Genomic DNA, 16,329 nt, shown 5'->3' with positions numbered 1-16,329 from the left:
CCACAGGGCTCTGCATGGCCAGCTCCGGTTTCCTCACCCATGTATTTGTTTCCTCTCCCCATCTCTTATCTCTCTGTACGACACATACCCCTCCTCTCCGAGCCTTTAGGGACTTACAGGTGTGGGTACTTGTCTCCACCAGGTCTCATCAATGGTGGGAAGAGACACAGGAGGGTGGGACTCACGGGACCCTCTCCAAGGTGCCAGGAAGCTCACAGATAAGAGGCTCAGGGTGGAAGTCTGGGGTGGGGTCCCAGGTCGGGAGCTGAAGTGTTGAGCAGAGTTCTCATCTGGGAAGTCGCCAGAGGATGAGAAAAGCTGACGAGGTGGAGTGTTAGACATGAGAGCCTGGCTTTCTAGGAAGGGAATCCAGTATTTAGGGCATGAGGCAGGGGCTCACGCAAGGCAAAGAGCAGAGCTGCTCTAACCCAGGTGTGAGAGCCAAACAGGACCAGCGGGAAGGCTGGAGTCATGGAGATCTACAGACACGGAGGTCTGCACAGCCTCTGCCTGGAAGGAGCAGCGCCAAGTCCCAGGCAGGAACTTTCCAAATAAAGACCTGGTGGTATTAGATGAGAAAGATGGGGAGAGAGGTACAAAGGTCAGCAAAGTTCCCCAAGTGCTTTCACTTGCCATTTTATTGTAAAACAGCCCTGTCAGATGGGCGGGGGGGGGGTGGTGGTTATGATATCTGACCTTTAAAAAACTTTTCTTTAATTGCCATAGAAAAATTACATGGTTACTACAGAGCCCAAGAGGAGGTGAGTAGAGAAAAGTGGGCTCAACTTTGGTTTGTCTGAGTGCTTTACCCCTTCATAGCTCTCTACCCACATTTGAACAGAGGATGCTAAAGGCTAGAAGAAATATTTTACTGGGGTCTGGTAGTGTCCTCAGACAACAAGGGTGGCCCTCAAGGAGAAAAAGAGTTAATGGTCCTTCTTAGCACAAAACAACAGACTCCTCTACCTGGAGGTGGGTCTGCTTACCAGCAACCTGTGCTGCTCGGATCAGAAAGCCAACAAATAATGCAAGATCCAGGGTGGTGGGGGAGAGACCAGGAGTCCCTTGTCAATAACAGGACTCAAAGGAGGGTGCCTATGGCAGGCAGAGTAACGCACCACTCTCCACCCCACCAAGATGTCCACCTAATTCCCAGAACCTGAGACTACGTGATGTTGCAGGCAAAGGGACTCTGAAGATACATTCAAGTTGTAAGCTCTGAGACTGGGGATTATCTAGGTGAACCCAATCTAATCGCACAAATCTTTAAAACCTGAGAAGCTTTCTTGGCTGCAGTCAGAGATGAGGAGAAAGGAGGAAGAGATGTGAAGCATGAGGACTAGATCCAGGGTTGCTGCCTTTGAATGTGAAGGAAGGGGGCCTCTAGCAGCTCGGAATCAGCAGAAAGCCAGCAAGAAAACGAGGACCTCAGTCCTACAACCACAAGGAGCTGAACTCTGCCAACACCAGGTAAGAGCAGGAAACAGACCCTCCCCTAGGGGCTCCAGAAAGGAACGCCATCATGCCCACACCTGGATTTTAGTCTGGTGAGACCCCTTTAGACTGACCTACAGAACTGCAAGACAGTTATGGTAATTTGTTAAGCCAGCAAAAGAAAACTACAGCACCTCTGTTATAAGTCATTTTTTCCCTCTTTTAAAGATACGGACAAGCACCACTCAGAGCTGGGATAAGAGGTGAAAAGGCTGTGCTTTCCTCAAAGGTGGTGGTTTTGTCTCGTTGGGGCAGAGTCTGGTAGGTACCAGCACCCACTGCAAACAGCTTCAGCAATGAAAATCGAGGTGGCTGCCCTATGGATAATAATACAATTATCTAGGTCCTGAAAGGAAGGCGTATAAGGGTATAATGAACTGAACTGAGCTGTAAACTGAATGTACAAAAAAATCCTGTGTTTCTCCCTCAAAGGGGAGGGAAAAGGTCTTCATCCCAGGAAAAAAGACCCAGATCCTATTCACGTGGTTTACTGGGCAGTTTAAGCTGTCAGGTTTACAACATCATCATGATGGGGCTGGGGAACAGACTTTTAAAGGGCTCTCTCTGCCTTTTAAGCCTCTTCGGTAGTTTTTCTCCCGCTAATTGACTTACTTTTTCTTGACTACTAAATGTGTAACAAGAACTTGCATCTATAGGCAGAAGAATATGAGTTCTGAAATATTCACTTGTAAAGGACAGATACCAATAAAGAAAATTTAAATCTAGCTTCACCTTTATCATCAACTATGTTATTTCTAATAGGAGTGACATTTGTTTTACAAACATTTATCGCACCACTGCCAGGTGCCTTGCACTGTCCTTGGCTCGAAAAAGACAAAACAGGTCCTTGACCAACCGAGCAAGGAAACTGCTGTGTAAACAAAGTTACATGGCAGTGTCAAATACTTAATGCTAATAACGCAGGCACGGTACACGGTTCCCTGGACACCGGTAGAGGTGGAAAGGAGGAGGTTTCTGAGATGCAGACAGAGGGGACTAAATGCACGTGTGTTCTGCGAGCACGTGCGCAGAATGGAATACACAGCCATTTTTACGTAATCGTGTATGAATGCTACCTTTTCTGAAGAGCATATGGAAAATGCTGTAATATACGGACTTAACATAAGCGCAGCCAGTCAGAGGACTAGAACGCGACTGAATTTCTCTAGGCAGGGCTGTTTGAAGACATTTGGCAAACATTAGGTCACTCTGGCAAAAATGACACTTTTCCAATCTAAAAACAAGGCAAATAAACATCCTTTCTTTAAAGCTGAGGAAAATTTCACATTAAACCCACAAATATCTAATTCCTCCTCTTTCCCAGTTCTCCTCTCCTGGTCTAAGGGAGGATAAATTGGAGGAACCCCAATACGGAGAGGGCCTTGAGTCTCAGCACCTGCTAGCTATTTGAAAGGGTGATATGTTATTCATCATCACAGGCATACTGCCAAAATTAAACATTAGCTCCTGAAGAACAAAAATTACTAAAACATCAAGGGTTTTTACAGTATTAAAATTTGGTGTTTTTTAAAAAAAAACTGTATGAATTTGAACGTGACTTGAAAAATAAACACCTACAAGCAGTTGCCCAGGTTACTATAAAGACTAACAGGCAGATGGAAAAGAGAAAATCTGTAGGTCAATCATTCTTGACAGATAAAGTAATTTATGTACTTTAATGTCAAAAAGGGATTACTATAGAAGTGATTTTTAGATATTACTTTTATGAGATAAGCACAGTCACACTTCATAACAATTAAGGGGAACATGTGCAGGACTGCCTTTTATACAAGGACATGCCTCCAATCAAAGTAGCAATCCCACAAATAAGACGGGTTCCCTTGAACCCAAATATCCCCCTAGATGGAACCTTCATACACTGGGTTTTTTTGGTTTTATTTATTTATTTATTTTTGGCTGCACTGGGTCTTCATTGCTGCTAGCGGGCCCTTTCCAGCTGCGGTGAGCAGGGGCCACTCCTCGCCGCTGTGCACGGGCTTCTCACTGCGGTGGCTTCTCTTGCTGCGGAGCACGGGCTCTAGGCACGCGGGCCTCGGTAGTTGTGGCTCGCAGTATCTATAGCGCAGGCTCAGCAGTCGTGGCGCACGGGCCCAGCTGCTCTGCGGCATGTGGGATCCTCCCAGACCAGGGCTCGAACCCGTGTCCCCTGCACTGGCAGGCAGATTCTTAACCACTGCGCCACCAGGGAAGCCCAGAACCTTCATACACTGTTGATGGGAATGTAAATTGGTGCAGCCACTGTGGAAAACAGTACGGTGGTTTCTCAAAAAAAAAAAACCTAAAAACAGAACTTCCACATGACCCAGCAATTCCACTCCTGAGTATATAATCCCCAAAAAACAAAAACACTAATTCAAAAAGATACATGCACCCCAATGTTCATAGCGTTATTTACAACTGCCAAGATATGGAGGCAACCTAAGTGTCCATCAACAGATGAATGGATAAAGAGGATGTAGTACATACATACATACAATGGAATACTACTCAGCCATAAAAAAGAATGAAATTTTACCATTTGCAGCAACATGGATGGACTTGGAAGGCATTACGCTAAGTGAAATAAGACAGAGAAAGACAAATACTGTATGATATCACTTATATGTGGAATCTAAAAAATACGACAAACTAGTGAATATAACATATAAGAAGCAGACTCACAGATATAGAGCACTAGTGGTTACCAGTGAGGAGGGGGTAAGAGGCAATATAGGGGTGGGGGGAGTGGAAGGTACAAACTATTGGGTGTAAGGTAGGCTCAAGGATGTACTGTACAACACGGGGGACACAGCCAATATTTTGTGATAACCGTAAATGGAAAGTAACCTTTAAAAGCTGTATAAAAATAATAAATAAATATCCCCCTAGATGGGCTCCAGAGCCAGAAAAGAAAAGTGAAAATCCATAAAGGGACAGGAATCAAGAAAATGAGAAAAGAAGCTTGAGCTCTGCTTGTTTGCAAAGCCACATTTTCCCCCAGCCCTTAATTGAGGAAGTCAAACCAGTCTGCGTGACGTCTTTATGAAACAGAACACTTACGGAGAGAATGCACTCACAAGAAGAAGGGGGTCACATTACCCTTCGACATAAAGTTATCCCCCTCATAAAATCAAGGCAATCAACATGAGAACATGATTTATGGATCCAGTCTCTAATTTGGCAAAACACCTGAAAACATAATTTTACTTAGATTAAGTAGAGGTTCTCTAAAGGAAATACTCTCTGAAGACAAAAATAAACATTGACTCAAACTGGAGGGATTTGGGTAACTTCCCTGGTGGTCCAGTGGTTAAGACTCCACGCTTCCACTGCAGGGGGTGTGGGTTCAATCCCTGGTCGGGGAACTGGGGGAACTGAGATCCCACATGCCGCATTGCAGGACCAAAAAAAAAAAAAAAAAACCGAACTGGAGGGATTTTTTAAGGACATGCAAGTGGAACTTACATAGATTTGGTTTCTCTTGTAGCGCTGGTACAGGTTATGCATAATGGCACCCCCGTGGAGCTCGGTCAAGGTGGCCATGTCATCCACGCCCTGCTCATCCATGGGGTCCATAGCCATCACCTTCTGGTGTGTAATTGTGCTCTGCTTGTATGTGAAGACCTGGCGGGGGGGGAAGGAATTCAACGGTTTAGTTATCAGCGATGAACAGTTTCCACGACGTTTCCCCCAACTTACAATACGACCTCAGTACAGTACCAGCAAAAAGATCCAGAATCCACCAGCAAAAAACAGACCGCAGAGAACTCTTTCACTTCCTTTATGCCACCTACCTATCTTTAAAGGTAGCAGTTATTTTGAAAATTGACATTAGATGTTCCTAAAAGACGTGAATAGTTCAAGTACTAAACATCCTTTGGGAATCACAGAAACGAGAAATTTTCAGTTCACTTTTGTACCACTGACATAAAGCAGTAACAGTTAAGAAGCTGGCTGACCGTGCTTTCAGAAAGTAATTTGATTTCACTATATAATATATTCAAAGGACCATGTGCTATATTTCAAGGCTTCTTAATAAAGCCCTTCAATTTAAGTGTTACACAAATTCACCATATAGTCTGTACATGTGCTCAGACACTGAAACACATCTCCTCAGGAATGTCTGAAAAATATCCTTGGACATGATCGCCTCTCAACTGAGATATACAGCATTCACGTGATCTTCAGGCAAAACAAATCCTCTCAAATGTAAAATACAATTGGTTTGCCTGCTTAACAGCCTGTCTTCCTTTAAATTCCAGACACCAGTGGTGAGTGCTGCATACGTGTCGTAGCGTGTACACAAGACAACTCTGATACTGTAGGACTGATCACAGAATGTGCATGTGTTTCTAAAATCTACACAGGGCTCTTTTATCACCACTGGTTGGGTCGAGGATTAATCACATCCAGTCAGCTCCATCCACTGACCAGTCTGACCAGTTTTACAAACTCCTGTACATAAAACAATCATTCAGCGATGGAGGCTACCTCCTATTTATTCATTGTATACTTTTACTATATTCATCCTTGAAATACAAACACCAGGATGTAAAAGCAAGATGTAAATAACAGGAAAAATGCAGTCTTCATAAGCACACACGCTCACGTGTCCACATACATACAACACAACTTTTTCGAATACTATCTGCAGGTCGGGGAGCTCTATTTTAAAATATCAACCAGTTGCCTTCATGGCAACAAACGGTATGTTACTGAAAAAGGGAATGACACACTAAGAAAGGCAGAAGTACCAACCCAATGGTTTCCATAAGCCACAAAAAGTGGCATGTTTTATTTTTCCAGAGAAAAATGAAAACTTCAGCCGTGGCGTTTCTGCCACATGAACCACAAGAATCAGTCAAAACCAGTCCTGAGAAACTGCTTGAGGCCAGGGCAGACCCCAGACATCTCTTCTGAGGCCCAGCCACTTTCCCCAGCTGCCTCCTGGGCACAGACATCCGCCAGGAGATGTGTGGTTCCCGCCTCCCGGCAAGGGGGCCACTGTGCCACGTAAGCGCCCCACAGGGTAGGACAGGCCTGTGGCCACTGAGGGAGTGCGTGCAACGTGGGCTGTGCCACAGCCAGGATAACCAGGTATTAAAGAAAAATGTGCAGGAAATTCCAGAGTGTAGGAACACTTAGGACACCAGCCCTTCACTTTAACTCATCAACACCATGGAAGAAAATTAAAGAAACAGATTTAGGCTGAGAGTAGCCTGGAAACTGCCAGAAGTGAACGGCTGAAACTCTCTGCCCTTCCCCAGCTCGCTCTATGCCTATGGGGCCAATCTGGGCAGGTTTTCCAGAAACACTACAACTGAGCAGTGTACTTGGGTTTTTCCCTACGGTGACCGTGAGGCTAGCCCGTGGCCAGCTGAGGGGTGCAGAGCAGTGTCGTGTCACCCTCTGCACTCAGCACCGGGGGACCTCCTCACCCTGCTGGCTCAGCACTCCTGCCAACACGAGGGCAAGGCAGTTCCACAAGTTCCCCAGGACAGTTTTCTTGTAGGGAAGACGACAGGGCACCAGCACAACTACCTCCTGCTCAAGCCCCTGCAGACTCACTCCACATCAGCAAGTCCCTCCCATCGTGAACCCTTTTCCTACTCACTGTCTCTGAGTATACTGAGAATTCCAGAATTGGAGGGCAGAAATAATTTAGAATATTACAATTGTTTTCTGTATTTCTAGTGATTCTGCTTTTTGGAAATAACCATACACACCCTACAATTGCCACTAAAGATTTATATAACGACTAAATACTTATGTCATATGTAAACATTTCATTGTCTTTTTTTTTTTTTTTTTTTTTTTTTTTTTTTTTTTTTTGCGGTACGCGGGCCTCTCACTGTTGTGGCCTCTCCCGTTGCGAAGCACAGGCTCCGGACGCGCAGGCTCAGCGGCCACGGCTCACGGGCCCAGCCGCTCCGCGGCATGTGAGATCTTCCCGGACTGGGGCACGAACCCGTGTCCCCTGCATCGGCAGGCAGACTCTCAACCGCTGCGCCACCAGGGAAGCCCTTATTGTCTTTTTTAACGCTCTGGGAACAGCAAGGCAATGCATGAGTCCAAGTAAGCAGCTCAGAGCTGGGCACCTGGTCTCTGCAAAAATGGCTAAAACTGTAAATAGAGTCCCCACCTTTGTACATTTGACTTCCTCGTATGTTTCTAGGCACACACAGATGTGGGCACATGGCCATTCCAGGAGTGGGAAAATCAAGAGAACTTGCACTATTCCTTCTGACCTCAGGGAGACAGAATCATGACGGAAGATAACAGTTACAAAAACAAGAGACTGGGAACAGAAAAGATAGAACCATCATGCCAAGACAGAGGCCTGCAGCTGCTCGAAACAGTGATTATTTCAAAGAAAAATGGGATAGCAGAGAAAATGTATTTGTGAAGGAAAGGCAGGGAGAACCATGCATTCAGTGATGGGTTAATATCTGTAAAGATTTTACAGTGGTGCCTGGCACATTGATAAGTGTCCGATAAATTAACAAAATCCATACATTCAAGCAACTATTTACTGGTATGTTCTAAGCATCGGGAATACAGCTTACATTCCAGTAAAGGGAAGGAAAAAAACAGAAATGGACAAGTACATATGTAGCATCGTGCAGATGGTGATGAATAGCTACGAAGACATAAATGAGTGTAAGGTGATTAAGCACCCAGAGGGGTTACTTTATGGTAAGTGTTTGAGGATACCTCACCGATCACGTAACATCAAAGTAGGAACACTAAGGAAGTAAGGAATGGAGACAGCCCCCTGCATTCACTGTGTTAAAGCATATTGGTTGAATAAACACCTAATTTGGAAATATTTCAAAGGATTAATAAGACTCACAATCTTATTCAAGAATTTTTCAGGAGAGCCCCCCGAACTACCAACAGTCATTCCTAGGCAACAACGAACAGCGTACTAACTGCACAAGATAATCCCCAAACAGCAAAAAAGAAAATGCTAGGTTTAAAGAATGGAATTCTTTTTACAGGAAATTTTTGGAAACAAACAACAGCCAAAAACAATAACAAAATGAATTCCTCAAAACCCACCTCAAAATAAACTGAGTGACTTTGACGGGGCATATACTAGAAGAACGGTGGTATGGTTAAGCAAAGGAGCAAAATATAGACGATTAATGGACAGGAAATCAATTTAGAAAAAAATGGGGCCTCAGAACAAATAGCTCCTGTTACAGGAATACAAGCCACTGGTCACAAGACAGACTGGATTAAGTGTGGCAGCAGAACAAGGGCCACCAATCAACACGACTGGAAAAACAACTGAGAGAAGGTCTGCCCAATGCTGGGTCCACTTCTGTCTGAAAAAATGAAAAGGCATGAAGTCAATTTATTAGATTAAAAAAACAGCCGAGCCATTGTCAATCCCCTTTTATTTATTTATTTATTTATTTATTTATTTTTGTGGAACGTGGGCCTCTCACTGCTGTGGCCTCTCCCGTTGCGGAGCACAGGCTCCGGACGCGCAGGCTCAGCGGCCATGGCTCACGGGCCCAGCCGCTCCGCTGCATGTGGGATCTTCCCAGACCCGGGCATGAACCCGTGTCCCCTGCATCAACAGGCGGATTCTCAACCACGGCGCAACCAGGGAAGCCCTCCCCTTTTATTTTAATCTTAGGATAGAACAAATATGGCAGGAAACCCCCATCACGCTCACATGAGAGTTTTTATTGTTTATAGTGATACACACAGATTTCCCGTATTACAATTCGTTAGGAACCCCCAGTCATAAAAATGTAACTTTTCTGATTAAAGAGAAAGAAAAAGAAACAAAAAAACCAAAAAACCCTCATCATGTCCTCTCCTGATGGACAGATGGGATAGAGGGTGTTCTCAATGTGGGCAACTTCATCTCCCGTGAGCCTGGCGTTTCTTCTAGAGCAGTTCTCAACTTTGCCCCCCAGGGCGCAGTTGGCAAGTTTTGTAAACGTTTTTGGTTGTCACAACTGTGGGAGAGGGGAAAGGATGCTGGCATCACGTCAGTAAAGGCCAGGAATGCTGCTATAAACATCAAAGAATTATCCAGCCCAAATGCCAGGAAGCCAAGGTGGAGATACCCCAGTCTAGGAATGCCCTGGTATGCCATCCAACCAGATGTCTGGGTACATACCAGGAAAAATTGATGAGTCAGCCAATGCCATAAGCAAAACCTTTCATAAAATAAAGACAAATCTTTTGGAAACAATTTTAAAAATAAAAACATTTAATAGAGGTAAATCAAAGGTCAGCACGACAATATTATATAAGTTAGTTTTTGATTCGTATTTGACCCAAGTTAGGAAGGGTGATGGTGATAAAGATGATGATGGTTACTAGGCAATGGGGTTTGCTTATATTTTTTATTATTTTCTTTTTTCTTAAATTTTTATTGGAGTATAGTTGATTTACAATGCTATATTAGTTTCAGGTGTATAGCGAAGTAAATCTGTTATACATATACATATATCCGCTCTTTTTTAGATTCTTTTCCCATATAGGCCATTACAGAGTACTGAGTAGCGTTCCCTGTGCTACACACTAGGTTCTTATCAGTTATTTATTCTATACATAGTAGTGCGTATATATCAATCCCAATCCTCCAATTTACCCTTCCCCCCTTACCCTCTGGTAACCGTATGTTTATTTTCTACATCTGCAACTCTATTTCTGTTTTGTAGAGTTACAGATGTTATTATTTTCTAATTGTACTACATTATAGTCAGACAATATGGTCCACACTATTTCCACCTCTGTCTCCCTGACCCAGGGTTCTTGTACCTGCTGTTCTGGGCCACTGACATCCCATTACTCTCCTCCTGGACGTCTCCGCCCAAACGTTACCCTCTCAGAAGGCACCAGGGGTCTTGTCTGAGGGACACCCTGCCACCTTCCTCCTTATTCTATCATGTGTGCTGTCTTCATAGCTCCTATGCCAGTTTGTAGTCACTCATCTAACCTATTATCTTCCTCGTTTCAAAACCATCTCCCCCCGCAACTCTGAGACCTCTGGTCAGTATCTTTCAATTCTTTGGACCACAACCTACCGAGGAAAATGTGTTTTACACCGTAAACTACCATACGCAGAGTTTCATACGAGTTTCGTAAGACACCACAATGTTTGCTGCATCCCAATATTTTCTATTTCTTTTAAATGTCAGTTGTGGCCCTCTGAACTGACTTCACACCTCACTATCGTGAAAACTCAGTTTGAAAACTCTACAAAGGCAGGAAGCAGGCCTATCTTGTTCCTCAGTGCCCAGCCTTGGTCTACGACACAGACTCAGTAAATACTGAATGAAAGATCCCGGCCTTCAAAATGGGTATACACACAAGGAGAAGCAGAGTCGGGTAATGACCAAAACATGGCCTTGGAGTCAGACCTGGCTGGACTCCGTTCTCCTAGATCTATGCTTTTATAGCTCAGGAACGATGAGCCACACACTTAACTTCCCTGGCCCATGATTTTCCCCACTAATAAAGAAAAATGATGATAATAATCCTTACTCACAGAATTACTGTGAAAGCTACAGCACATAACGTAAGTAAAAGTCACAGCAATTGGCACCAACGAGGGCTTAGTAAAAGGGAGCAATTCCTGTAAGGGGGTCATGGTGTAAGGAACAACGCAGAACATTCTCTAAGCAAAGAATCCAGAGTCTTAGAGACAGAGGGACCCCTGCTCTTCAGACAAGGGCCTGAACACCAGCCGTGAGGGGCGGGAGAGGGAGGGCAGCTCATTCAGTTCTACGTTCTTTACGATGATCTTGACCAGCACGGTATCTGCTGAAAACTATTTGACACAATGCTTTCTTCTTCCATTTTAATCCCTTTGCACAAACCCGGCTGGCCTTGTTTAGATTTTCTCTGGAACTCCACACTGTTTCAGGGCGGAGGACTCTCTTAGTTTTCTTTCCATCTTTCTTTCGTTTACTGGCTCATAAATTAAAGCGTGATCGACAAGAAGGGTTAAGACCTTTGCCTCCTGACGTGTGGCCAAAGTGAGCGATCATGTAAACCAAAAACAAGCTTCCTCATGTCAAGCTTCACGGACCCCAACCCTCACTGGCTATAATCTTAGGACAAGCTGCAGAAGAAAGCCACCTACTTCACTGAAACTCTGCCGTGGCCTGTTTTGCTGCTGCCCCCGCAGACTGGAGAAAGTATCTGGAACACAAAAACGTGAAGTCCACTAGAAATTTCCATTAGAATCTAATCAAAGGCAAAATGCTACACATGTACTCTCCTAGTGTGCGGGGGGGGGGGTGGCACCAGTGCTTTGCTTTCAGCTCAAATTTGTCATCTTAATTACATGGCACGGGGGGTAAAATGATCATTATATAAATAAAGATTCTGTGACGTTAACCTCCCCCTTGAGTTTGTGAGATAACTGACTTCTAATTATAGATAAAACAAAGATTATTTTCTTTTTCAGAGACCCAAACGGGTTGTGAGATTAAGTCATTTAAACTGTCCGTGGGTTTTCAATGCCCAGTATGGCGCAGTGCATGACATTCGGGTATAACAGCAAAATAGCAAAGAGGGGTGGACAGAGGGCACTGGTACTCATTGAGCACTGGCTGCATGCGTCAGGCACATCTGATCCTCAGCAGGGGAGGAAACGCCACTGCTCATTTCTTAAAGAATCAATTCAAGAAGATTCAGAGAAGTTAGGAAACCTACCCCATAGCACACAGCACAGCTAGCATTCAGTTCCTTGGGACCATGGAAAAGGCGCATCCCACTTTAGGGGGACGCTAGGTCAGAGGCAGCCTTTTGAATTCCAGCTCTGCCACTAACTGGTTGGCAATCCCTGGCACGTTCAGTGGAGTCAATGGCTAAGAACCCTGGCCCTTTGAAGGAGAGCAGGAGTGGAGAGGGGGAGGGGAAAGCGCACAGTGCGCCGCCCTCCCAGTGTGCTGGGTTTAATCCCTCACTCATTCTGTGAGTTTTCACTGATTGACTCTGTCCGGCTCCCTCGGTCATGCCAGGCTGTGCGCTGGAGCCCAGGAATACAATGATGGATTAAATGGCTTCCTGCAAACAGCTTACTGACCAACGAGGGATCAGAAAAATAAACAGACAGTCCTAACCACACGGTGGGGTCTGTCACAGAGGAAAGTCCCAGGGTCGGATGGGAACTGGCCACGTGGGACAGACCACAGCCAGGCAAGAGCCGATACAAAGCTGAGACACAGCACAGCACAGGGCATCCGCGTAGCAGAGGGCGGCTGAGGCGGGGGCTCTGTGCACGGCAGTGGCACTTGGTCTCGGACCTAAGGGACCGAGGGCTACGTAAGCAGCTAAGGGGGGCAGACACTTGTACCTACGCATCATCACGGACAAGTCAGTACCAAATGTGACACTGAGACTGCTGTTCGAGAGACAAGATTAAAGACCAATCTCACTACAAAATGCAATTCAAGGAGGCCAACTTTCTAGAAACTCCACGTGAAAGCAGTGTCTGAATCACCACTGGGAGCGATCGCTACACACACTGCCGTCCCCCAAATGGAGGGTGTCTTCCTGCTTTCACGTGCACAAATACCACCGCCAAAAGCATCAGCAGTGATATGTCCAACCCAACAAAGTCAGGAGGCTCCGGCTAACAGTCACTAACAGTCAGTCTTAACCACTGAGCCTGAACTCTCCGAGGACACTGCAGAGTGTGCAGGCAGACGGAGAGAATTAAGGGTCCAAGAAGCCTAGGACACCCCGGAAGCTAACCTGTGGACGGCGCATCTGCCCATGGACCCGCAGAGCCTTGCTACGCCACCAGCAGTGCAAAAAGCAGCTCGCTCACTCGTACCAGCCCCGAAGGAAGGCCCAGACGATACACTGGCCCTGACCCCGCCTTGGCGAACCGCAAAGAAAAAAGTTAACGGTCATAGTGAGCTGGCATGGTTGGAAGGAATGACTAGTACGCAAACACGCACACACAAAAGAACATCCTAGAGTCTCTGCATATTAGGGAAAATAAGATCTCAGATCGGCACTTATACACATTAGGAATTGTGATTTTATAGAAGAATTATGTACAGATTTATTTCATTTATTTATTGGCCACACCGTGCAGCATGTGGGATCTTAGTGCCCCGACCAGGGATCGAACCTGTGCCCCCTGCACTGACAGTGCAGAGTCTTAACCACTGGGCCGCCAGGGAAGTCCCTGTACAGATTTCTTTTAAATGCTAAACTCTACTACTTTTTTTTTCCATAACACAAAAGTTTAGGAAAATCTTCTGTGTAAAGTAAAATCATGCCTGTTCCAGCTGTGCTAGGTTATGTCTTCTAAAGCTTTCTCGTTGCTGCCACCACCAGGCGGGCCCAACCTACCCTGAAAAGGACGGTCTTCACGTTCCTCAAGCTGGCCTTTCCACGCTGAATTCAGTGTTAAGAAAAAGATAACTATTTTCTAATGTGTTTTCATGATAGAGGTATACTAAGGTAAATTTATGATGAAGTTATACTGTGCACACGTACGGTATAATCCTAGGTTTATTTTTTTAAACACACACAAGGGCAAGCACAGAGGCATACACATACCTACACACACACCAGCAACTGTACTCTTGGGCATTTTTTCTGAATAAATGAAAGCTGACATCGGCACAAAAAATTTACACGTCAATGTTCAGGGCAGCTTTATCTGTAACAGGCAAAAGCTGAAAAAGCCAATCCCGGTTGGCATTCTTGAAATGAGCCAATGAGAGCAAATGAAGGCCAGACTGGTGCGGCTGGAGGCTAAGACGGGTGGGTGGGGCGTGGGGTAGCCTGCTGGATCCAAAGGTTCTGTACCTCAACTATCTGATACCCTGGTTGCGATACTGTGGTCCAGTTTTGCAAGATGTTATCATCGAGGGAAACCAGGTAAAAGGGTAACATGGGATCTGTCTGAACTAGTGCTTACAAATGCACGTAGATCTACAGTGGTCTCAAAACGAAAAGCTTAATTAAAAAAAAAAAAGTTTTAAAATACATGCAAAAAGCCTAGAAGAAAATATATCAGAACTCCAATAATGGGTCACAAGTCTGTAGGTGTTTTTTTTGGACTTTTCTATGACTTTCCCTGTTTTCTAAAGTTTTTAAACATTTCTAGGCTTAAAGAGAAATCAGTCCCATCAAAATCATTATCAATGAGCATATCTGGACACATATAATTAATTCAATGAATCTTTTAAAAATGAATATTGTAGAACTGCTTTCAAAACAACAACAGAAACCAAAATGAAATCATCAACCTCCCCCAAGGGTCACCAGCTATTAGAAAGGGCTTTCCTAACCCACCTATTTTACACATAGTCAGTTTCAGCCCAGAGAAACTCTACAAAGCAAGAAGCAGGGAAGGGAGGAAAGCCCAGGAAGCCCAATTCTTGAGACAAATGGTTGACCAGCTCTCGCTTCTGAAGTTCCTTTACTTCTGTCCTAATGTCCTAGTCCTTGTTCTAATGCAAGTGCCCCTTTCCGATCCCTTTTCCCCAGTTACAAGTCCAGACCCCTAACTTGAACTCTGGTATAGGATCTCCATTCCTGTAACTCCAAACCACCCTGATGTGTCAAAAGCACCTCAAAAAAACCCCAAAACATAAACAGACCTCCTCCACGTCAGGAATGACACTCTCATTGCCGGCCTCCCAAGCGAGAAAGCGAAGTCCACCTAAAATCCCTCCCCTTTGCTGGCCACCATGCCTACCTTCCAAGTCCTGGCAACTGACTGAGACCACCTGGATTCCATCGTCTCTCCACTCCCTCCTCCTGCCTCAGCTCTCACCACTCATGTTTCACCTGGACCCCAGTAACTGCTTCCTAACTAGTTTCTCTGCCTCCAGACTCCCATGGTATGAATCCAGCGGTTCTCAATTTGGAGGCTAAGAAAAGTTTTGAGTTTTAACTTTAATGATTAAAAAAATGTTTTTACTACTTTTAATGACAATTTTTCCAGGCACTGATAACTCAGAATGGAAAGAAACTTCCAGAGATGAAACTTTGGTTTCTTTGGCATGTGTTTCCCAAACTGGGATCGACTAGGACCTTGAAGGGGACGCCACTCGGGTCTGAACAGCATAGACTTGGAGGGCTTTGAGCCCTACTCAGCTGTCGACTGGCCGAGCAATCTCAACTTGCTCCGGTGACTCTGTTTTCTCACCCTCAGCTGCACCAGCTACAAAACGAGGATGATAACAATACCTACATCTCATAGAGTGTTCGGGAGCAAAAGGAGTCAGACAATGCCCATAAGCGATTTGATACCATTCTTGGTACTGAGCGAGCGACTCAGATATTTCCGTTGTTAGGTACTGTTACCAGTGATGTAATCTGATCGCACCCTGAGTGAAACTCTCTCACAGTTTGTTCCCAGTCACTTCCAGGATAAGCAATAATCTTAATGTGGTTTCCCTACAGTGCCTTTCCTGAGGGGCTCCTGCTGCTTCTCCAGCCGCATCAGTCTCTGGCCCCCTTTCCCTGCTTTCCACACCGCGGACAACCCTCTTGGGGTCTGTCCTGCATTCCTCCAGGTCACCCCTCTTCCCAACCTCAGCCACCGTGCCCCACCTGACGGCAGTGTCCTTCTCTTCCACAGCACCTTGGACAGAACCCTCTCCTGTCACCACCTTATGCTGTAATCTCCCCTCTCCTACCTCTGCCTAGGAACTGGGCATAGCTAAACTTTCACCTCCTGGGTGGAAGTGACTGATTTTCTGGGCTACCATGTTGAGGATCTGGGGCTGCAGATGGGCCAGTGAAGGAGGGCAAATCGTGATGTGTACAGTAGCTGGGAGTGAGCTGCCATCCTTGTACTGGACCTGGACTGGGCCTCATGAAAACCTC

The 16,329-nt window shown here is 45.3% G+C and overlaps 1 protein-coding gene across 1 annotated transcript in view; it reads right to left on the bottom strand.

Annotated features, from left to right (window-relative positions):
- Positions 1–16,329, bottom strand: part of MYO10 (myosin X) — a 218,403-nt gene that overhangs the window by 113,659 nt on the left and 88,415 nt on the right. The window contains 1 exon segment of the mRNA XM_082836186.1: positions 4,960–5,118. Coding sequence (XP_082692312.1) covers positions 4,960–5,118 — 159 coding nt within the window.

Source organism: Leucopleurus acutus, assembly GCF_964270905.1.
Source record: "Leucopleurus acutus genome assembly, chromosome: 3".
NCBI classification, from domain to species: Eukaryota; Metazoa; Chordata; class Mammalia; order Artiodactyla; family Delphinidae; genus Leucopleurus; species Leucopleurus acutus.
The sequence above is the reverse complement of the archived record's forward strand: the minus strand, read 5'-3'. Positions and strand labels throughout refer to the sequence as shown.